At 39.4% G+C, this 24262-nt stretch overlaps 2 protein-coding genes across 2 annotated transcripts; one reads left to right on the forward strand and one right to left on the reverse strand.

The window, feature by feature from the left end:
* Positions 1-4238: 4238 nt before the first annotated feature.
* On the reverse strand, positions 4239-5429 carry LOC141637228 (uncharacterized). The gene has a single exon (XM_074446792.1). The coding sequence runs from the start codon at positions 5427-5429 to the stop codon at positions 4239-4241; it is 1191 nt and encodes a 396-aa protein (XP_074302893.1).
* A 39-nt stretch (positions 5430-5468) lies between these two features.
* On the forward strand, positions 5469-13020 carry LOC141637229 (uncharacterized). The gene is made up of 5 exons (XM_074446793.1): positions 5469-5602; positions 10168-10710; positions 11191-11368; positions 11429-11814; positions 12240-13020. Exons 1-5 carry the CDS (start codon positions 5469-5471, stop codon positions 13018-13020), a joined length of 2022 nt encoding a protein of 673 aa, XP_074302894.1.
* The last annotated feature ends 11242 nt before the right edge of the window (positions 13021-24262 follow it).

Here is a 24262-nt window from a genome sequence, read left to right on the forward strand (position 1 = left end):
TGAAGAAGCAAAATCCATCTCAACAACCTTGGTTTTGCCTCCTTCTTTATCAAGAGGTGTCGGAGAGCACGGTGATCCGAAAAGACAATCACTTTGGATCCAAGTAAGTAGGAACAAAATTTGTCCAAAGCATAGACAATGGCAAGAAGCTCTTTCTCGGTGGTATCATAGTTTACTTGGGAGGGATCAAGAGTTCTGCTTATATAATAAATGTCATGAAGAGCTCTTCCTACCCGTTGGCCAAGAATCGCTCCAACGCCGTAGTTACTACCATCATACATAATTTCGAACGGTAGTTCCCAATTTGGAGGTTGAATGATCGGTGCCAAGATTAGTGCTTCCTTTATTCTATTAAAGGCTTCAACACACTCATCAATGAAATGGAATTGGGCATCTTTAAGTAAAAGTTGAGTGAGGGGTTTCGCTATTTTTGAAAAATCTTTTATGAAACGGCGATAGAAACCCGCGTGACCGAGAAAACTTCTCACCTCTCTAACATTCACGGGAGGTGGGAGTTTCTCTATCACCTCAACCTTAGCTATATCGACCTCGATGCCCTTTTCCGAGATTAAATGACCCAAAACAATTCCTTCATTGACCATGAAGTGACACTTTTCCCAATTTAAAACAAGATTAACATCTTCACATTTTTGCAATAAAAGAGAAAGATTATGCAAACATGAGTCAAAGTCATTTCCATAAACGCTACAATCATCCATAAAAACTTCCATTATGATCTCTAGGTAGTCGAAGAAGACACTCATCATGCATCTTTGGAAAGAGGCGGGGGCATTACATAAGCCAAAAGGCATCCTCCTATATGCAAAAGTACCATAAGGGCATGTGAAGGTTGTCTTATGTTGGTCCTCCGGGTGTATGGGGATTTGGAAGAATCCCGAATACCCGTCAATGTAACAAAATAATTTGTTGGAGGCTAACCTCTTAAGCATTTGGTCAATGAATGGTAGGGGGAAATGATCCTTTCTTGTTGCGGAATTCAATTTTCGATATTCAATGCACATACGCCAACCGGTGATCTTCCTTGTGGGTATTAGCTCAGTCTTTTCGTTTGTCACCTCCGTGGTACTTCCCTTATTAGGTACCACTTGAACGGGGCTAACCCACAAAGAGTCTGATATGGGATATATGATTCCTGCATCAAGTAATTTCATAACCTTTCCCTTGACAACTTCTTGCATGTGGGGGTTTAATCTCCTTTGAGATTGGATGGTAGGTCTATGGTCCTCTTCTAGATGAATTCTATGCATACAAAAGTTGGGACTTATCCCCTTAAGGTCATCTAGACTATAACCTATAGCCTTTTCATGTTTTTTTAACACATCAAGCAATTTTCCTAATTGATTTTTGGAGCATATAATAAATGACTTAAGCTTGGAAACGTATTTGCAGTAAACAAGCCATAAACTTTATGGAAAAACAGACTAAAGTAGGTTCCTTTTTTGTGAAAGTTTTGAACAATTTTCAAAGAAAGATGCAGCACTGCCAGGCTCACAATGAACAAGGACTGATAGTGACATTCACAAGAGTAACAAATAAAAGACTAAGGTAAAACGCTGCCAACACAGGTCAGCAAAAGGATTCAGTCCCACACAGGTAACTGGTCCTTGTATCCACACAGGAAAATAAACTGCAGAACTGCAGGTTCTTCTTTTATCAAAAGCTGCCCTCATTCAAGGGATGGTTACAGATTTTATAGTCCTCAAATGGCAAGTGTTTGTAGGGTTTTAGAACAGAAAAGAATAAACGAAATTAAAACATTACAGCTAGGAATGCAATGACTCATGAAATGGACAAAATAACAGCTACAAATAGTACTCCTCCTCATGTGCTCCTGTTGGGTGATATTTGTGTTGATGTGGACGTTGGCAGCAGGAAGGTTCCTAGGCAAGGTTGTAGTGGCCACCTCCCTTAGGCTAGATGGACCATGGTCAGGCCCCATGGAGTCAGACCTTGACCAATAAATTGCACCCATTCCCTTTGTGCAGGTGTATGTGCCTGGTTGTTTAGGATTGTGTCTGTGGTGGGATTCGAACCCAGAGCTCCTGCTCCGATCCCCTCTCCTTGAAAGTGTGCTTCATCTGTTGGACCTTCTCCATGAACCTCATCTCCATAGTAGGGAGATAGATCCCCAATGTTGAATGTTCCCTCTACCACATCACTCCCAGGCAGAAGGAGCTTATAAGCATTATCTCCCAGTTTCTGACTGATCTCAAAGGGTCCTTATGCCCTAGGCATGAGTTTGTTTTTCCTCTTGGCTGGAAATCATTCCTTCCTCAGATGGAGCCACACCAGGTCACCAACCTGAAATGGTTTTCTTGGTCTGGCTTGCAGTGCTCTCTTCTTATACTTTTCATTTGTTTTTTTAATCTGTTGCTGTACTAGTTTGTGGAGCTTGGTGATGGATTCTACCCTAGCTTGGGCATCAAAATTATACTCTTCAGTGGGTATCTTGGCCAGATCAAGGGGCATGTGTGGGTTCATACCATAGACTACCTCAAATGGGGACAGTCCAGTTGCTGCAGCAGGAGCCCTGTTGTAAGCAAACTCAACTTGAGCCAGTTTGAGGTCCCAGTCTTTCAGAGATTTGCTCACAATGCTCCTGAGGATCTGAGTTAAGGTTTTGTTGGTGACTTCAGTCTGCCCATCTGTTTGGGGGTGGTATGCTGTACTGAAAAGTAGCTTGGTTTTGAGCATCTTCCAGAGTGCTTTCCAAAAGTAGCTTAGGAATTTCACATCCCTGTCAGAGACCATGGGCCTAGGAACACCACGTAGCCTTACAATATCCCTGAAGTATAAGTCAGCTAAACTCATGGCATTCTCTGTGTTTTTGCAAGGTACAAAGTGTGCCATCTTGCTAAACCTGTCTACCACCACCATGATGGAATTCTTACTTCTCTGTGTCCTAGGCAAGGCCACAATGAAGTCAAGGCTCACATCATCCCACGGTTTACTAGGAATAGGTAGGGGCATGTAGGGACCAGGCCTGAATTGACTCTTGGACCTCTGGCAATGGCCACACCTCTGAATAATGGCTTGTACATCAGTTAGCATCTTTGGCCAGTAGAACTGATCTTGCAGGATTTCAAGAGTTTTGTTAATTCCAAAGTGTCCAGCTAATCCATTAGAGTAGACCTCCCTGATGAGGAGATCCCTTGTTGAGCTCCCTGGAATGCATAGTCTGTTTCCTTTGAACAAGAAGCCCTGTTGCAATATTAGTTTACTAGGTTTGCCTTCCTTGCAGTTGTGGTAGTCTATTGAGAAATCAGGGTCCCCAGCATACTGATCTTTGATCATTTCAAAACCAAGGATTCTTCCTTCCAGCAGGGCCAACACATGGGTTCTTCTAGAGAGGGCATCTTCTACAATGTTGTGTTTGCCCTCCTTGTAGCTACTGGTGAAACAGAAAGCCTGTAGAAACTCCACCCATTTGGCATGCCTATTGTTCAGCTTATGTTGGCCATTGATGAACTTGAGGGCTTCATGATCAGAGTGTAGGACAAAGGGTTTGGGTTTCAAGTAATGTCCCCAGTGAGTTAGAGCCCTGATCATGGCATAGAACTCTTTGTCATAGGTTGAGTAACCCAATTTGGCCCCATTGAGCTTCTCACTGAAGAATGCCACATGTTTCTTCTCCTGGGTTAGTAATGCTCCTATGCCTACCCCACTTGCATCACACTCAACCTCGAACAGTTTCTCAAAATCAGGTAATGCCAGGATGGGTGCTGAACAAATCCTCTCTTTGATGGCTTCAAAGGCAGTCTGTGCTGTGGGGGTCCATTTAAAATCTCCCTTCTTGAGGCACTCAGTAATGGGAGCACAGTCTTTGAAATTTTTATGAACCTCCTATAGAATGAGGCTAAACCATGAAAACCCCTGGCCTCAGTAATATTGGTTGGGACAGGCCAGGATCTGATGGCCTCCACCTTCTCTTGGTCCACTGAGATACCCTGGTCAGAGACAATATATCCCAGGAATGACACTTCAGGGACCATGAATGAGCATTTTTCTAATTTCCCAAAGAGCTTGTGCTTCCTGAGAGTTAAGAACACTGCCCTCAGGTGCTTCAAGTGTTCGATGTAGTCTTTGGAGCTGTACACTAGTATGTCATCAAAGTATACAACTGCAGACACCCTAATAAAAGGCCTCAACACCTCAGTCATGAGCCTCATGAAGGTGCTAGGTGCGTTGGACAAACCAAATGGCATGACAAGCCACTCCTAAAGTCCCAGTTTGGTTTTAAAGGCTGTTTTCCACTCATCACCCTCCTTAATTCTGACCTGATGGTATCCCTGTCTTAGATCAATTTTGGAGAAGGTCTTTGCTCCACTTAGTTCATCTAGTAGGTCATCAAGTCTGGGAATTGGGAACCTGTACTTGATGGTGATGTTGTTTAGTGCTCTGCTATCTATACACATCCTCCAAGTGCCATCTTTTTTTGGAACCAACAGAGCTCGTACTGCACATGGGCTTAGGGACTCCCTGACATAACCCTTACTCATAAGGTCAGCTATTTGCTCTTGCAGTTCCTTAGCAGTACCAGGGTCACACCTATAAGTAGGCTTGTTAGGTAAAGTTGCTCCTGGGAGGAGGTCAATTTGGTGTTCAATTCTTCTCAGAGGGGGTAATCCAGGGGGAAGTTCAGTGGGGAAGACATCTTTGAACTCTTCCAGAATCCTTTTGAGAGGTTCAGGTTGGGGAACACAAGAGTGCACCTTGATTTCTTTGGGAATGACAGCAAAAATGAGGGTTCGCTGGTTGAGCTCTTGTAGTACCTCATACTCCCTAAGTAGTAAGGTTCCATTAATCTGATTTATGGGAGCTTTCTCACTAGATTTGGGGGGTGTAGTCAGGGTTAAAGGTGTAAGGGTGATCCTTTGCCCATCTTTGGTGAAGGAGTAGGTGTTGTTCCTCCCATTGTGGATAATGCTCCTGTCAAATTCCCAAGGTCTCCCTAATAGGATGTGGCAGGCATCCATGGGAATGATATCACACATAACCTCATCAGTATAGGCTTGCCCAATAGAGAAGGAGATGAGGGCCTGCTTGTTCACAGCAATCACAGAACCTTGACTAAGCCACCTGATCTTATAAGGGTGCTGATGTTCCCTAGTGGGGAGCTTGAGCTTCTCTATCAATGTAGTGGAGGCTACATTAGCACAACTGCCTTCATCTTTGATTAGATGACAAACCCTACCTTGTATAGTGCACCTGGACTGGAAGATATGTTGCCTCTGACCCTCTTCTAGGCTTTGAGTGTGCATAACCCTTCTGAGCACTAGTGCTGGACCTTCATCGGGGCCGCATGCCAGCTCTCCATTAGATTGTCCCCTGACTTCTTCTTCTGTGGACTCCTCAAAGGGGCCTTCCACTTCAATATCCCCATCCTCTTCCATAAGTTGGATTTCCATTGCAGTGAGGGTTCTTTTGGTGGGACATTCTCTACTGAAATGTCCATAACCCTGACATTGGTAACACCTTCTCTTCAGGTCACCAGGAGGGGATCTACTGATGCTGGCTTTCCCCTTTTCTTCTCTAGGTGGCTTATTAAACTTGACAGGGGTGTAAAGCTTGGAACTTTGAGGTTTGTATTGCGTTTTTGGTGTAGTGGCCTTATCTTTTCCTTGTTTTTCTAATTTTTAGGACACCCTGACTACTTCATCAAAGGACCATAGGGGTTGTAGTTTAACCTTGGTAGCAATTTTTGGGTCTAACCCCTCTATTAACCTAGCCATTTTGCATTCGGTTTCTCTTGTAACTCACTTTGTAGGGTTAAGTTTTCAAATTCCCTGAGATAGGCTTCTACAGAGTCATCCCCTTGTTTTAGGTGAGTAAGTTTCAGAAATAAGTCTTGGGTGTAGTCAGTAGTAATAAACTTAGTTTTCATTTTGTTTTTGAGTTTATCCCAGGATTTGATAGGTTCTTCCCCCCCTCCCCCCCTTAATCTCTGGTTTTTCGTGCCTTCATACCAGAGTGATGCATAACCCTTTAGTTTTAGGATAGCTATCTTGAACTTCTTTGAATCATTGTATCCCTTAAACTCAAATATTCTTTCCATGGACCTAAGCCATTCTAGGAAGTCATCTAGGTTCAGACTACCATTAAACTCAGGAAAATCTATTTTAATGGAGTTGTCATGTTTACCTGATCTAGGACTTCCTGGTATTGCTTCATCAGAGTCAGAGTTTACTTCTGTGGCTCGATCTTAAACCAGCCTGTTGACAGCAGTTGATATGGTTTCCATACTACCAGCTAATCTCCTGACAGTATCTTCTAGGAGGTTTAATCTCTCATTATCCATTTGTGCTTGCTTTTTTTTTGTTTGAATTTTTTTGAGGGGTTGAAAAAAAAAGGTGGTGTATTTATAGGTAGTTTTAGCCTTGGCTCTGATAACAAATTTGGAGCATATAATAAATGACTTAAGCTTGGAAACGTATTTGCAGTAAACAAGCCATAAACTTTATGGAGAAACAGACTAAAGTAGGTTCCTTTTTTGTGAAAGTTTTGAACAATTTTCAAAGAAAGATGCAGCACTGCCAGGCACACAATGAACAAGGACTGATAGTGACATTCACAAGAGTAACAAATAAAAGACTAAGGTAAAACGCTGCCAACATAGGTCAGCAAAAGGATTCAGTCCCACACAGGTAACTGGTCCTTGTATCCACACAGGAAAATAAGCTGCAGAAATGCAGGTTCTTCTTTTATCAAAAGCTACCCTCATTCCAGGGATGGTTACAGTTTTTATAGTCCTCAAATGGCAAATGTTTGTAGGGTTTTAGAACAGAAAAGAACAAACGAAATTAAAACATTACAGCTAGGAATGCAATGACTCATGAAATGGACAAAATAACAGCTACAAATAGTACTCCTCCTCATATGCTCCTGTTGGGTGATATTTGTGTCGATGTGGACGTTGGAAGCAGGAAGGTTCCTAGGCAAGGTTGTAGTGGCCACCTCCCTTAGGCTAGATGGACCATGGTCAGGCCCCATGGAGTCAGACCTTGACCAATAAATTGCACCCATTCCCTTTGTGCAGGTGTATGTGCCTGGTTGTTTAGGATTGTGTCTGTGGTGGGATTCGAACCCAGAGCTCCTGCTCCATTTTTCATCAAGTCTATCATTAACAATCACGGGTTTGGTATTTGATTCATCAAGGTAAGCATATTTCAAATTTGGGGGAAGGGGTTTTAAAGTAGGGATTTGTACCTCACTTTCCTCCTTTGAAGGTTCATTTAGGATTTGTTCCATTTCCATTAGACATTCTATTCTCATGGCATATTCAACTTGCTCGTCGTTCTCATCAATCTCATCACACTCGAATTCCATGACGAATTCTTCTTGTTCTTGAGCTTGTAAGATGTCTTCCAGGATGGATTGCTCATTTTCTATAGGTTGGTATGCTTCCACAAGTATGTTATGTACTAATTTGGATTGTTCATGAGTAAGTTCATTGTTGGTTAGAGCGGCCTCAAAAAGATCTACCTCCAACTCCCAATACATATTTTTAGCCTCACTTCCTTCCAAGGCTTCCAATGCTTGCATGGGGTCTTTGAAGAAAGGTATACTTAAGTTGTCCTCTACAAAACAATCTATAAGGTCCATCTTGCAAAATATCGAACAACTTGAAAATACTTAAAACAAACCTTGAGGAGTTTTACTTCCCCAAGGCAAAGACAGACACAACTAATAACAATGTAAGAAAATCTAAATCAGGTTAACACCGTCCCCGGTAACGGCACCATTTTTGGTCGGACTCACTTGGAGGTTTAGTTTTCGGTACTTGTCCTTAGGAGCACCTAGACCAAAACACAATTTATAACTCCACAAACAACTCTACAATTAGTAAACAGGCAAGTAAAGGTCGGATTCCAAGGGACGGGAATTGAGATGAGATTTTCAATTGTAACTAGTGGTGTCTAGGGGTGTCACAATTTGGGGTTTGAAGTAGAAGATTACTAAACTAAATAGCAATAAAAGTAAACAAGCAAGATGATTAAATAGGGATGTAAACAATTGATAAAAGGCACTAGGGTGTCATGGGGTCGTAGGGGATTCATGGGAATTGATCATACAAACATATTCTCAAATTATAAGCAAGCAATTATTGTTGTGATGGATCAAGTTGGTTTATATCTTACAATCCTAGGAAAGTTTGGGTCCCGGAGCCGAATCGATTAGATTGTACAACACCTACAAGTCGACTTAATCTTCCCTACTCAACAATATGCATGGTCTAATGAGACTCGAGTTGGTTTATGTCTTACACGTCTCATTGAAAAGATAGGTGATGGGTAAAAAAATGCAAGGATTCATAGGCTCGCATTACATCAAACATAACATGTGCATAAGTTGAGATCACAACAAGCACGCGAATAAACTATGAAAACATATTAATTTAAGCATGAATCATCCCCCATGTTGGTTTCCCCTAATTACCCATTAACCCTAGCTAAGGAAACTACTCACTCATTATCATGTTGAACATGCTAGCAAGGTTGTCAATCATACCAACAAAGTAAAACATGATGAATAAATGAAGATAATTAACAATAATTAAAAAGGGATTAAGAGAATTGTACCTACTAATGATTCCAATAATAAAGCTAAGAATAATAAAAGTACTTGATGATTGATTGGAAGGTTGTCAATCTCCCAATAATAACCCAAATAATCTTCAATTACCCAAAATAAAAGATGAACAAAAGAGAGATTAAGGAAATGAGATTTGTATTAAGACTTGATTAAAAGTTGATTACAAGATTAAAGAGAGATTTGATTTATATAAACTACACTAGAGATTGCTAAGAAGAACATGCTAACCTAATTAGACTAATGGGGTAGTTATAGTGGGGATTAGGTACATAAATTTGGGTTTACTAAGGGCTTAAATGACGATTAAGTCCTTGAGGGATCGCCGGTCTCAAGAGAGACTCTGGTCTCCTTTTCGCCGGTCTTAGAAAAATATGCGCATCCTTCATTGAACAAGTAGAAGACGGATTAGCTGTCACACAATCCGAGCGTCCAGGGCACGGGACGGGCGTATTGTGGGTGTTTTGGACGAGCGGATTCATGGGGTGGACGGGTGGATTGTGGTGGTTCTGGACGGGCGTCCAGCTGAGGAAGACGCTCGGATTGCTTGTGATGGACGGGCGGATTGTGGTTCATCCGCTCGGATTCCCTATCAGCTTCTTCCTTTCTTCTTTTCTTCCTTTCTCTTCATAAAATCCTTGAGAATTTCCTCGGGAATGAAAGGATCTTTTCTCATCATTGCCCATCTACTATAGTATGTACAAAGGCCTTCTAGTCTTGTCTTCTCTTTGATGCTTGGTCATTGAATTCAATCAATTTAGCTCCATTTTGCCATGAAAATGCAAGTATTGCACTCCTTTCCTACCAAGGGATCAAAACCTCAAAGAATATGCAAAACAAAGGACTAAAGATAATAAATGACCCAAATAGGCACTAAAAAGCATGGGAACGGGGCTAATTCGGGGACTAAATATGCTCAAATTATGGTCACATCACTTGGAAGACAAGTTAAGGAAGTAGACCTTGAGTCAGATTTATGACATCGAGTAGAATTATAAATAAGTCCAATTTATGACCTTATTTTTAGAATATTTTCAGAAATACAATAAAGTTTACAATTCATGAAACTTGTGTCAATCTTGCGAGATTAGATTAGGACTCTTCCTTGCGAGCCTGAGTTATTGAAAATCGCGCTATAACCTTGAGAGGTTAGAAATAGATTCGCTAATCTATCATGTTCCTGTTACAATTCACACAATATTAATCCTATTACAACAACAACCTCACGTTGCATCATAAATCACAAACACAAATTCTGCTATAAGTTTACTAATTTCAAACTCGTTCATTCTAAATGACCTAATTCTACATCAAGTGGTATCAGAGCCAGGTTTTCGATTTATTCTGTAATAAATCAGTCTTGGGAAGTTATGGCCATGGGAGATGAAGCCAAAAACAGCGACAATACAACAAAACCATGAAAGGACGGTATGGATTTGTTAAGAGCAAAGATAGGCCAGATCTCGTATATTGTGAAGAACATAGGCGCCATTTTGAATAAGAAAAAGAAGAAGTAGAACGAGGCTGATTTGGACAGCCAAGCCGAATCTGAAAAAGAAGAACGACCAAAGGAAAAAAGGAAAAAAAGAGAGATGATGACAGAGTCCTTAAACTCGACATACCCGAGTTTAATGGAGATCTAGATGCTGAAAAGTTTATGGATTGGATTCATCAAGCAGAGAGGATTTTCGAATACAAAGACTACGATGAGCATAAGCAATTTAAGGTTGCTACATTAAAATTAACCAAGTACGCGTCTTTATGGTACGAAAATCTAAAGAAGCAACGCAAGAAGGACATAAAACCTAAGATTGAAGCTTGGGAAAAATTAAAGAAGCATCTTATGAAGAGGTTTCTTCCTAGAGACTACGAGCAAGATAATTACTTAAAGGTAACATCTTTAACGCAGGAAGGCTCGAGTGCTGCAGATTATGTGAAAGAATTCGAGAAGTTGAGCATTGTTTGCGATTTGGAAGAGAAGGAAGAATTGAGAACCACGCGTTTTTTTCATGACATCAATTCAAGCCTAGCACAACGGGTGGAAATCCAGAATTATGATGAATTTAACGATGTTTTCAAGCTGGCTCTTAAATTCGAGAAGTAAGATAAGGGTAAGAAATCCTATGCTCGTGATTATTCGAGGAATTCGAGCACTTACTCGAAACCAGAAGCTACCACGACCAGTAGCAAAGATATACGAAAGGACGATCCAAAGGATAAGGGAAAGGGGATAATGGTTGAAACAAAGGATGCGAGATTGCGACGATGTTTCAAGGGCCAAGGATATGGGCACATTGCCAATGAATGTCCGTAAAAGCAAGCTCTGGTGATTCCAGAATTGGTTGACTTAGTTCCAAACTTTGTGCTTCCAGAACCCTATTCCAAATCTGATTTAAAAGAGGAAGAGAGTGGCAATAAAGAGATACATGTTGTTGAACCCTAAAACGATAAGGAGAAGAAGGTGTTGGTGCCTCGAAGCTTCCACACTGAGGCTGCTCACGTTGAAGAGGAGCAAAGGGAACGATTATTTCATTTTCGTTCTAAGGTAAACAATCAGATTTGCACTCTGATTGTCGATAGCATATCCTATACCAATGTCGTATCTAGAGACTTAGTTGATAATCTAAAGTTGCCAACTAAAAACCACCCTAAACCATACAAATTGCATAGGCTTGATGGGAGTAATGGGATATTAGTTAGGAAACAGGCCCTAATATCGTTACAATTGGGATCGTATGATGATGAGGTGCTGTGTGATGTAATCCCGATGAATGCTTGTCATATTTTACTAGGTAGGCCGTGGTAATATGATCGAAAGGTAGAACATGATGGTGGGAGCAATGCTTATATCGTGACTAAAGGAAAAGCTAAATATCATCTTAAACCATTGTCACCAAGTAAACATAAGAAACATGTTGCAAAAGAGAGTTTGTTTTTAGAAGCAAGTGAAGTAGAGGAGTTCCTCGCTCAAGGAAAACGAGCTTATGTGCTGGTTGTCCGAGACTTGGAGTCCGTTGGTGAGAGTAACTGCCAAGGAGCGCATAGGTTACTTGATAAGTTCATTGATGTGTTTCCCGATGAGTTACCATATGGGTTACCTCCCTTACGGGGAATTGAACATCGCATTTACTTAATTCCCGGAGCTGCAATACCTTATAAATTAGCTTATCGGTGTAATCCCGTGGAAGCTAAAGAATTACAAAGGCAAGAAAATGAATTATTTATCGAGGGTATGTACAAGAGAGCTTGAGTCCGTGTTCAGTACCAGCGTTATTAGTGCCGAAAAAGGAGGGAACTTGGCGAATGTGTATTGGCAGTAGAGCGGTGAACAACATTACAATCAAATACCGTTTTCCTATGTCAAGACTTGACGATATGTTACACGAACTTTCTGGTTCGTGTATTTTCTCTAAACTTGATTTACGGAGTGGTTATCATCAGATGAGGATTCGAGAGGGAGATGAGTAGAAGACCGCTTTTAAAACAAAACAGGGGTTATATGAATGGCTCGTGATGCCATTTCGTATATGTAACGCTCCTAGCTCGTTTATAAGGCTTATGAATAAAGTGTAAAGGCCTTTTCTTATCAAGTTCGAGTTTGTATATCTCGATGATATTCTTATTTATAGAAAGAGTGAAGAAGAGCACAAACAACATTTAAGATCAGTGTTCGAAGTTAGACGAAAACAGAAGCTATTTGGCAAGCTTGACAAGTGCACGTTTATGGTGCCGAGTGTTGTGTTTCTTCGCTACATTGTGGGCAAAGATGGCGTGAGTATCGAACCAACTAAGGTCGAAGCAATCCAGACCTGGCCGGTTCCTAAATCGACTACAGAGGTGCGAAGTTTCCATGGGTTACAATCATTCTATTGGCGATTCATCCAAGGATTTAGTTCGATCATGGCTCCAATTACAGAGCTGACCAAGAAAGGGGTTTTCGTGTGGACTACTAGCGCCCAAAAGGCGTTTGAAGAAGCGAAGGGTAAGTTGTGTTCCGGACCTATTTTAGCACATCCTAATTTCGACAAGTTGTTTGAGGTCGAATATGATGCGAGTGGTGTTAGAATTGGTGTCGTACTGTTGCAAGAGAAGCGGCCTATTTCGTATTTCAGTGAGATGCTAGGTGGTGCAAGGCTGAACCACTCAACTTACGACAAAGAATTTTATGCCATTGTGAGAGCATTAGACCATTGGAGTCACTATTTGCAACCAAAGCCATTTGTGTTACATTCTGATCATGAGGCTCTTAAGCATATACATGGGCAGCAAAAGTTGAATCCAAGGCATGCTAAATGGGCCGAGTTTCTGCAATCTTTTACTTTCTCATCAAAGTATAAGACGGGAAGTTCGAATGTTATAGCTGATGCATTTTCGAGGAGGCATTTTTTGTTGGTTGAGCTCGATGCATGATTTTTGGGTTTCGAGCATATTAAGGAGTTGTATAAGGCTTATCCGTCTTTTTCTAAAGAGTTGATTGAGCCTATTGGAGCTTATACATTGCAAGATGTATTTTTATGTAATGGAAATCGACTTGGATTTTATTTAAGGGAAATCGAGTTTGTATTCCACAGAGTTCGTGTAACACCCCCGCTTATCTAAGAGCCTTGAGCTAGACATCTCAGATAAAAGACGGTGTTACCATCTCAGTTGACTAAGGAAAATAGAATAGAAACAAACGATTCAAGGTACTTTAAATAAAAAGAAACGATAGTGATAAAATAAATGTCTGCATTGGACTTATAATTCCCACGGCTAAAACCCACCAATAAATGAAGTACTAACTATATTTAATTACAACTAACAAATTTAAGTGATAACTAATAAGTAAAGTCCAACTACTTATGATAAATAAAAGTTATGACTCGAGTGCCAGCTCACACGCCCCAGCCAAGCAACAACCATCAGCTATTCCTGCTTATAAATCAATTCCCATGATGAAAATAGACAATTTAAAGGCACCAATGAACACACAAGTCAAAAATCAAAAACCCATAATAAAATAAAAGGACGACATGCGAATAATATAAAATAAACAGTGAAATGAATACGGAGTCACAATGTCACGGTCTCAATAATATGTCGCAAGTAGTCTGTTGCCGAGGCTCTCAACCCAAGCTCAACCACACCATGTGAACTAGCCACGCCAGGTCTATGGGTAACTCCTTACACCATGCCCTGCCTGTCATATCCAAACCAAGGTCCACGACCCTTCAACATCTACGTGCATGGCCTATCCAACTCATTTCATCTCAACACAGTGCCATTACAATGATATAATGATATGAACTCAAAAAATATAAACCAAACTCAATCCCAAGTTCCGTTAATTAATTAATGACAAGCCAACCGAGGTGAATGATAAGATACGATATACATGCTGCCAAACCAACAAATAATCATGCTAACATGCCAACAATATCAAGCAATCAGCCCTCCTACAGCACTACAACAACCAGGAATACACATCCAACATGCTACAAACATAAATGCAACCACACAAGCACATAATGATCCCCGAAAATAAGGGTTGAGTAGCTAGCCTACCTTTGGATGGTTCCAAGCTGAGCAAATAGTACTAGAAAGCTTCCTCGACAAAGCCGTCACCTAAATAAAATAAATAATTTTCACAGTTACTAACTAATCTAGTTAAATTACAATACAAAAATAATTAAATAAGACCGTATCAAATGATCTAGCCAAAACCCCCAAGGTCACACGGTTGAGCCCTCTGTTTGGACAGCCCCAAACAGCCCTCACTTTTGCCCAAAACAGCCCTCATAACACCATCTTACTCGGCCAATACCACCACCATACACCTTCAACACTCACCTTACGCGACCCCTCCAACCAGTCCCAAAAACACAGCACACAGCAGCAACATAACACATTGACACTGCTTAAACCTGTTTTGAACAACCCTACAACAGCCCGTTACTACTCATACACACCCCATCCTCCTTCCCACATCACCACCGTGGTCACCACCAACCTACGACACAAAGCCAACCCAAAGCCCCAATGTTCAGGTCATAGCCGAATGGTACAACAGCCCTAACACACCCGATTTATGCAGCAAACAACAACAACAATAACCTGCAGCTACAACAACAACAACAACAACTTGAAACAATAACAACACCTCGACAACAGCAACACCAACAACAGTCCACACTCGCAACCCCCTTTATAACCTGACTGTTTTTATAGAATAAAATCAAAACAATATCCATTAAAGACCCGCACACACACACGCGGTATACACAATAAACCCCCATCCACGGTCTCTCAAACATTATAAAACCCGTCTCAACAAACTATAAACAAAAACCCCCAAATCTCAATTCCTAGAGTTATCAAATCCAAGTAATAACTATACTAATTATCTACTAATGAATTAGAGGATGATAAGATAATACAACTTACGATTTAAGGATGAAAACGAGCTAGCAAACACCATCTCAAAGTCTCCAATCAAATTCCCTTTTTTTTTTCCTTCTTCGTCCGTCGTCTTCTCCATCTCGCTGCTCTCTCAGTTTTTTGATAATTATTTTGTTTTGTTTGGTCAATGTGAAATAAAGATGATAATGTTATTATTTTTGGGTATTTAAATGATAGGACGGTTGGGCTCTCAATTACACGGCCCATACCTACAATACTTTTTTTTTTTGGTAAAGGTATATTGATAGAGCACCAAGATACATCAACTATATATGTTTGATACAAGCATCAAACAAAACAAGAAACACAAAAACTTAATTACATGAGTTTTTCAATCCACATGAGATCTCTCCTAGCCAAATTGCCTTTGAGCTGTTGCTTAACTTTTGTCCTGATTTCGTACTGAATCATGGCCACACAGACTTCAGGTCTTTGCAGTTTCATATCATGCCTGCATCCATTTCTTTGTCTCCACACGTGGTAAGTAACAGCATTCAGAATGCTGTTCAAAATGCCTACCTTCAATCTAGAACATCTAGCATTCCTTCTCCAGTCATGGTCTCTGGTGTCAGGCAGCACAAATCCAATCCAGGTCTGAATATGAGTCATGATTTCTTTACTATACTGGCATTTAAAAAATAGGTGTTGGGGTGTTTCCTCCTCATTTCCACAGAGGCAGCAAAGGTAGTCACTGCTAATAATTAGACGAAAGAGTTTGTCTTTGGTGTTGAGGCCCTGATGCTGATACAGCCAGGCAATCATTCCATGTTTAGGGATAGTCCACTTATTCCAAACCTGGTGATACCATCCCATATCAGGAGATGACTGCTGCAGCCAAGAGTAGCCTTTTCCAACTGAATATTCTTTACCAGGTATCATGCTCCATTCATTCTGAGAGTAGGCAGTCTGCAATTCAATCCTGAGCTTGCATACCTTCTTCCAAGTCCAGCTAACATCATTGGGACACTGATAATCCCCCTCCCATTCCTTCTTAAGTAGGTGCTATGAATCCACTGAACCCAGAGCTTGTCAGGGTGAGCATGGATCCACCAGATAAGTTTACCAACTACAGCTTTATTCCATAGACACTTATTCTTTAGCCCCAAGCCTCCCTGCTTCTTCCCTTTACAGATTTTAGAACAGGCTACTGTAGGAGTTTTAGTAAATTCTGAACCCCCACTCCATAGGAAATTCCTATATATAGCTTCAATCTAGCAATGACACCCTTTGGAAGAATAAAAATGGACGCCCAGTATGTATGTACAGATTTGAAAACAGCTTTAACCAAGACTAATCTCCCAGCATAAGACAGCTTTTTGGTACCCAACATTCTGATTCTTTCTAGCACCTTATCTATTAGAGGTTGACAGTCCTTAATGCTCAGTTTAGAGGGTTTGATAGGCACCCTTAAATATTTGAAAGGCAAAGTACCTTCAATGCAACCAGACACTTGTACTATTTCACTCCTGATATCAGCAGGCACTTCATTAAAGTACACATTAGACTTACCTTTACTCATCTGCAAACCTGATGCCTTAGAGAAAGTAGAGAAGGTTCTGAATAGGATCCTTATGGACTCCACATCCCCTTTACAGAAAAGTAATAGATCATCAGCAAACATCAGGCTACTCAGCTTCATATTTTTGCAAAGTGGATGAAATTTGAAGTTCATATTAGAGGTAATATATGCTAAAAGCCTGGTAAGATATTCCATGCAGATAGTGAATAATAGAGGAGAAAGGGGATCTCCTTGCCTCAATCCCCTTTGACCTTTAAACCACCCAAAAGAATCATCATTCAGGGACAGAGTGTAGCTAGCTGAGGTGACACATTCCTTGATGAGATTGAGGAATTGAATAGGAAAATTCAGCTCAGTCATCACTTGGAACAGAAACCCCCATTCTACCGAGTCATAAGCCTTTTGTAAATCTATCTTAAACAAACATCTAGGAGAAACTGTTTTCCTTCCATAAAGTCTTACCAAGTCTTGACAAATGAGAATATTCTCCATGATACTTTGACCTTGGATAAAACCTCCTTGGGTAAGAGATATGAGGTGTGGGAGGACTTTGGCCAGTCTGGAGCACAAAATTTTGGATATACATTTATACACCACATTACAGCAGGCAATAGGACGAAATTGCATTACAGTGGTAGGATTGGATACCTTGGGAATTAGGGGAATGCTTGTAGCATTTAACTGCTTCAATATTTTGCCATTCCTGAAAAATTCCTGTATAGCCTCATAGAAGTCCACCCCTATTAAATCCCAGCTAGCTTTAAAGAATTGACTGGAATAGCCATCTGGCCCTGGAGCCTTATCATTAGGGATGCTAAAAAGGACATCTTTAATCTCATCATTGGTTCTAGGTGTCAACAACTGTTGAGTATGGAGCACTTCACATTTATTCCCATATTCCATTACCTTCTTACTGACACTCACAGTGGTATTACTCCTCCCCAGCAAATTAGTGTAGAAATGGATGAAACTCTCTTGTATACCATGAGGTGTCACATGAATATCTTCTTTCTGATCTGCAATTTGGAGCACCTGATTCTATCTTCTCCTGGTTCTGAGAAGGCCATGAAAGTAAGCTGAATTAGTATCCCCAGCAAGGTTCCAACTAAGTTTGGCTTTTTGTTGCAAGAAGTCTTGCTGTGCCTCAACAAGCAACTTGTACTCCTCCCTTAATTGACATTCTTGCTGAATGAGCTCTTGATCCTGGGGCCTGACACCTAGCTCCTGCTGAATCTGAGTTAATTTGACAAGGGCTATATCAGCACTCCTCTCAATATCTGAAAATTGGGACTTGTTCAAATTCTTCAAGTAAGGCTTAAGATTTCTCGCTTCCCAACCAATTCAAACATTTTAGTGCCCGTCCTACTAGACTGCCACCCCTCTTGAACCACCTTACTGAAATTAGTTGCCTTACTCCACATATTAAAGTATTTAAAGGGCCTGACCTTAGCAACCTGATGACACCCATTCCTGACCAAGCACAGACTATGGTCAAAGAGCCCTTCAGGGAGAAAATTGGCAATCATTTCAGGGAACGTATCTTGCCATTCCTGATTAATAAGCCACCTATTAAGTTTACTATACACTCTATATTCAGGACATTGCTTATTATTCCAAGTATAGAACGGCCCAAGAGAAGGACTATCCATTAATTCACATTGATAGATACAATTCAGAAATGGCTCAGCATCAGCTCTAGAGAAAGCACCCCTAATCCTCTCATCCGCAGTTAAGACACAGTTGAAGTCACCTACCACAGCCCAAGGGCCATGTATACTACTAGCAATTCTACTTAGGTTAGCCCAGAGAGGTTCCCTCTCCTTATTACCATTAAATGCATAAACTACCGTCCAATGAAAACTCACATTGTCAGGCTGAGTAGTGATATGCATATGAATGTACTGGGAATCATACTCAATAAACTGAACATTGTAGAGATTGGCTTGCCAAAGGATCCAAATACGCCCTCCAGGGTGGCAGGCAGTATTGGTGGAAATACCCCAGTTATTAAAAATAGCCATAGCTTTATTCACATTAGTTTCTTTTATCTTGGTTTCTATCAATCCAAAAATACCAGCATTATTTTCTAATAAAAATTTATTGATAACTAGCTGCTTATTCCTCCTGTTCATACCTCGAACATTCCAAAAACCAAGGTTTAACATTAATTATTCTTAGGAGTTGAGTGACCCTCCATCTCTATCCGTTCTGACCTTGATACACTCTGAAGGTGGACTTCAGGGTTATCAGGGGGAACCTGATTGTCATCCTTATGTACATCAGAGATTTGTTGTATAACCGGTTCTTCATCTGTTCTCAAGCATGGCTCTCTTGGAGTAACCAGCAGATTATCCTGAGTAGGTATAGGTTTTGGTACTGCAATCACTGGTCTCCAAATCTGTTTAACTGGTTTCACAGGTGGAAGAGGTTTAACAGTTTTCCTGTTAAGAATTCTGCAATGTTCTTCTTCATGTCCCAATCTCTTACACCCGTTGCACAAGACTGGCTTCCACTCGTATTCTATGTCAATCTCAGTCAATTGTTGCTTCTCATCCACCACCTCACTTGAACTTCCACCATAACCCTAGCATAACCCAATATGGCCTTAAGGTCTGTAGCACTATCATTCTGTATGTATGATCCTATGGCCCCTGCTAGTTTAGGTAGACTCTGTCCCCAGAATTTCAAAGGCAGCTTATGCAGCCGCACCCATGTTGGAACACTCTTAACCTCCTCTTTCTCAAGTGGTATATCCTCCTTCCAAGGCTTTATGATGACTGGCTTGCTATCAAACAGGTAATGGCCAGCCTTCAGCACCTGTTCCTGCATATCTTTCGTTTGAAAATGAACCAGGAATATTCCATTGGGCATAAAAGAGATTTTGTCAATTTTATGTTTATGCCATATACGTCGTAAATATCCTTCTAAAATTTCCATGGGAGGATTAGCTCCTAAGACAAAGCCATAAATGGCCATTAAAGCCGTTACTAATAACCGTTACTAATAACCCGTTTCAACTTATTAATCCCGACTCATAATTATATATATATATAATATAAAATGCTCATTAAACTTTATAAAATTACAGGTATTACAGTTCGATTCAGGAGTTGCTTATTCGAGAGGCTCATGGAGAGGCGATAGCTGGTCACTTCGGTTCTAATAAGACTTACGACATTGTAAGTGAACACGTTTACTGGCGAAATATGATCAAAGATGTGCAAGACATAGTAGAAAAGTGTGTTGTGTGTCAGAAGGCGAAGATTTCGTTCAATAAGGGGTTATATACGCCCTTACCTGTCCCAAAGCAGCCATGGAGCAAGGTTAGTATGGATTTTATACTCGGGTGGCCAAGAACGCAGTGTGGTAAAGACTCAAAAATGGTTTTTATTGATTGGTTTTCGAAGATGGCTCATTTCATTCCTTGTCATAAAACCGATGATGCTACTAATGTTGCTGATCTGTATTACAAAGAAGTGGTTCGTTTACATGGAATCCCACTATACTAGTAATCTTGTTGTGATATTAGAATGGATGAACAAATGCTTGTATATCTAAAAACTTGTTTTAGAAAGATTGAGAGAGTATGTGAATGTTTGCATGTAGGAGAAAATGAATGAATTGGTGAGGTAAAAATGAGAAGAAAAGTCTCAATAAGAGGAGGTGAGGCCGGTTAGGAAGAGGCCAAAAGGGCATCTTTGCTTTTTTCTTTTTGTCTTCACAATGCATTAGGTGTGTAAGCTAGTATACTAGCTATGATGATGTTTTATTTATCTCATAAAATAATGTCATCCTCACGCCCCTAATACTCCCTCCATTCGGTCCATATATCATAAAATGGACTACCATTTTATTTTGTCAATTTGTCATTTGTCACACAATATGTCACATATTGTATTTTACATGTTATTAATTAATTTAATGCATATTTATCACATAAATATCATTTTATAAATTAATTAAATTACATACAATAAATTAACTAGTGATACTTGATCACATAAATAAAATGGGTCATTTAATTATAATTCACAATATCCCGTAATTATAATTAACCATTCATTCTTATCTCTATCGTTTCTTAAACAATAAACAATTTTAGTAATAAAGCATTTTTATTACTAAAATAAATCTTATTTAATCCCATTGCAATAAGATATCAGTATTCTCTCTCACAAGTAAATTGTTCAATTTTAAGGAATTGATTACCTTGTATCGTCATACAATTAATCAATTTATCCATTAGGCAGTTGTCCTTTAGGTGTGACCTTAAGGGATCAACTGACCAGCACCGTCATATGACAGTAATGTCAAACTCTAGTCAGCCAATCATTACCGATTAATGATGATCAGTTGATTATATAATAAATCATCCCTCACGTATTCTTAATATGAGATTTAATTATGATATTAAATCATGTGATCGCACTATTGTTGAGGACACATTTTCCAACAATCTCCCACTTGTCCGAGACAAGTGTGCGTCATCAATTCTCTTGTCCTATTACAATCTCCCACTCAATAGATACCTTCCGAGCGTGGCCACGCATTTCCAGTTAACTACTTCTCGATTTGCCTTGAGATTTCAAAAAACCCTGACAAGGGGTGGACAATTCATATCACATTATTCCCTTTGTTTAGCCACAGTTCATCATAACCCAAAATATACCCATTTGACCTGATTTACGACAGTCGTAGAGTATAAATCAAAGCTAATCAGAAATTTGTGCCAACTTGGGCGAATAGTCTCTAGTCAAAAGAATTGACTCATAAGAATACTATAGTAGCTCTTGCCATGACCAGGCTTTATGAATTACCGGAACTCTATAAGCTGTCACTGCCCGACAGAGTGTCCCATACAGCCTGCCTATGTGATCGACTAGTCATCCCATATGACTCTATGACACTTGAACTTGCCATCAATCGCATCACACTCTAGTCACTTCGAGACGTCACCTCATATAAGTAACTAGGGGCGAATACCATGTCAATCCGGTTCACTTTAATGGGGTTCAATTTGTCTCTACAACCCAATTGGATATATAACAAGTTAATGGGTGAGTTTAATAAAACTCAGACGATAAATGCGATTATCACATATGTATAGTCAATACACTATTACTACTTCATATCTTATAATGTTTAGTGTACCTTTTACACTAGTTGAAATGCAATAAATGCTTGGGAAGTGGATATACCCTATATCCATATATTACAACTTTATCAATTGTTATTTCCTTCTATTCAATGTTATTTCTAATAACTTGAATTTGTCTCTAAGTATTTGTTTAGTCTTCTTACCAAATTTGGGCTCTTCAACTTGAAAGACGCTCCCACTGTTATCGCATAACTTGTGATAAAGTCATTTGTAGAGGGATTCACCCTTAATCCCCACGTTGACCATTTTCTCACAATTTACTTAGATTCCTTTTGTAGAATTTTTGAATGCGCGAAACTAACACACCTTTTTAGTCTCTTACTCCTTAGTCAATAAGACATCCTAGGATTTCAACAAATTCCTTTAAGTTTGGAAACTAAAGTTTGTGCAACCCTTCAACATATAACATAGTTTATCATCCAAACATATGAACGAATCCTTAATTCTTCTCAAGAATCTCAAGGATGTTCTTTAAGGCTTTCACAAGCCATATCATGGGAATCATCTCGTTATTGACTTATCATGCCCTAGGCATATATTACACCATGGCATGTGCGTCTGTTGGTATACATGATCATTCTAATGGCGGAAACATTAGAAATCAATTTCATGTAATCAACAACTTAATAGGTTCAGTGAACGACTATGACTCCATCATAGTAATTCCACTTCCATCAACATGAATAACCTATTCGACCTTGTTGATGTTAAACAGATACGAAATATCTTATCCTCATAAGACTCTCAACTCTGTGCCAATATTCTGCCTCATAGATTCAAAAATCTAGAATACTTTGCACCCTTTTCCAAGTCTCCAATCACTCTTTCACAGAAAAGAGCATTGGTACATTATTCTCAATAAGTAATATGTTATCAACATATAAGACATGGGAAAATGATTCTGGCTCCCACTTAACTTCATGTATAATCATGATTCTTCAATCATGTGAATGAAACCACACTATTACCACATGAACGAAAAGTATAATCCTGTAATGCTTGCTTAAGACCATTCTAGGATCACTTAAGAAAGCTACGCCTAATATGTTAGGATTCTTAGATCTTTATCTAAGGTTTTGTGTTCCAAACACATCCTTCTCTAAATTCCCATTTTAGAAAAGTGAATTTTAATTATCATTTGCCATTCTTCATTGAAATGTGGCAATTCCTAATATAATTTATCTTGATCAACATCTTCATGTCAATCTTATGCATTTAAGTACTCTAAAGCTCTATTTACCTTTAAAGAGACCCTCACTTTAAAGTAAATCTACTCTTGAGTAACAATTTTTGGATTGTAATGCTATGGCTCGTATGTAACAAGGTCTATTTGGGACAAGGTCATAATACTATCACTTTCACAAAGCAATATTTTAACCAATAAGACATGTGCGATAAACTCCCACTGAACTATGCTCCAATCTATCTTTATAGATTATAGTTTAACTATACTCCTACTCTATAGTTCCATTACTTTCACAAAGTAACACTATAAGACATGTTTGTAACGATCCAATCTACTCCCACTCTATCTCTCAGAAATACATCTATCTTCTTGAGAGATAGCTTTGTGAGATACAAACATATATAAGGTGGAGTATTAGGAGTTTATCTAGACTATGCATTAGCTTTCAAAAGGCCATCCCTATCATGGCAGTTTGATTCATGTAATATGCCAATCTGATTCATGTCATTTGTTAAATAGACTCTCTATTTCAGATATTTCCTGGTTGACCATCCGCTTAGAATTACTTGTCCGTTTTGGAATGCAAATTCCAAAAATTGAGTTCAACAATTCAAACCGACTCATATTAGTTTGATCTTATGGGTAGTGACACTAGGTCATAATCCATATTTAATAAATAAAATTCATTACTTATATATTTGCCACTACGATCGGATCGTAATGCTTTATCACTTTGATCAATTGGTTCCCTACGTCATTTAGAAATTTCTCCAATTTCTTAAATGTTTTACTTTATATTTGATTAAGTAAATATACCCATATATACTTAAATCATCGGTAAAAGTGACGAAGTAGTCATAAATTACTTTTGCGGTGATGCTCATTAGAACACATACATCGGCATGTATTAGTCCCAACAAATCACTTGCTCGTGTCCCTTTTACACTAAAGAGAGTACAAATCATTTTGCAAAGGAGACAAGATTCACATATTCCATATGATTGAAAATCAAATGGTCCAATAAATCTAGTCGACACTAGCCTTTTAATGCGTTTCTTATTTATATGACCTAATTGAAAAAGCCAAATGGACAAATCATTTGGATTACTAGTAATGATTCTTTTGGATTGTATTATGAAGATATCATTGCTTGAGTTAGAAGTGTCTAAAACTTGTATATCATAAAGATAAGTGACATGGCTCACAGCCATGTCTGTTTTCAACAAAATACAAATCCTTTCATGTTTAACATAGAAATGGAAATAATGTTTTAGACAAAATGGGTACATAATCACCATTATGTTGATTACAACTCAAAGTTATTAGCTAAAACAAGTACACAAGTTCCTCT

This window comes from Silene latifolia, unplaced genomic scaffold, assembly GCF_048544455.1.
Source record: "Silene latifolia isolate original U9 population unplaced genomic scaffold, ASM4854445v1 chrun_scaffold_16, whole genome shotgun sequence".
NCBI lineage: Eukaryota > Viridiplantae > Streptophyta > Magnoliopsida > Caryophyllales > Caryophyllaceae > Silene > Silene latifolia.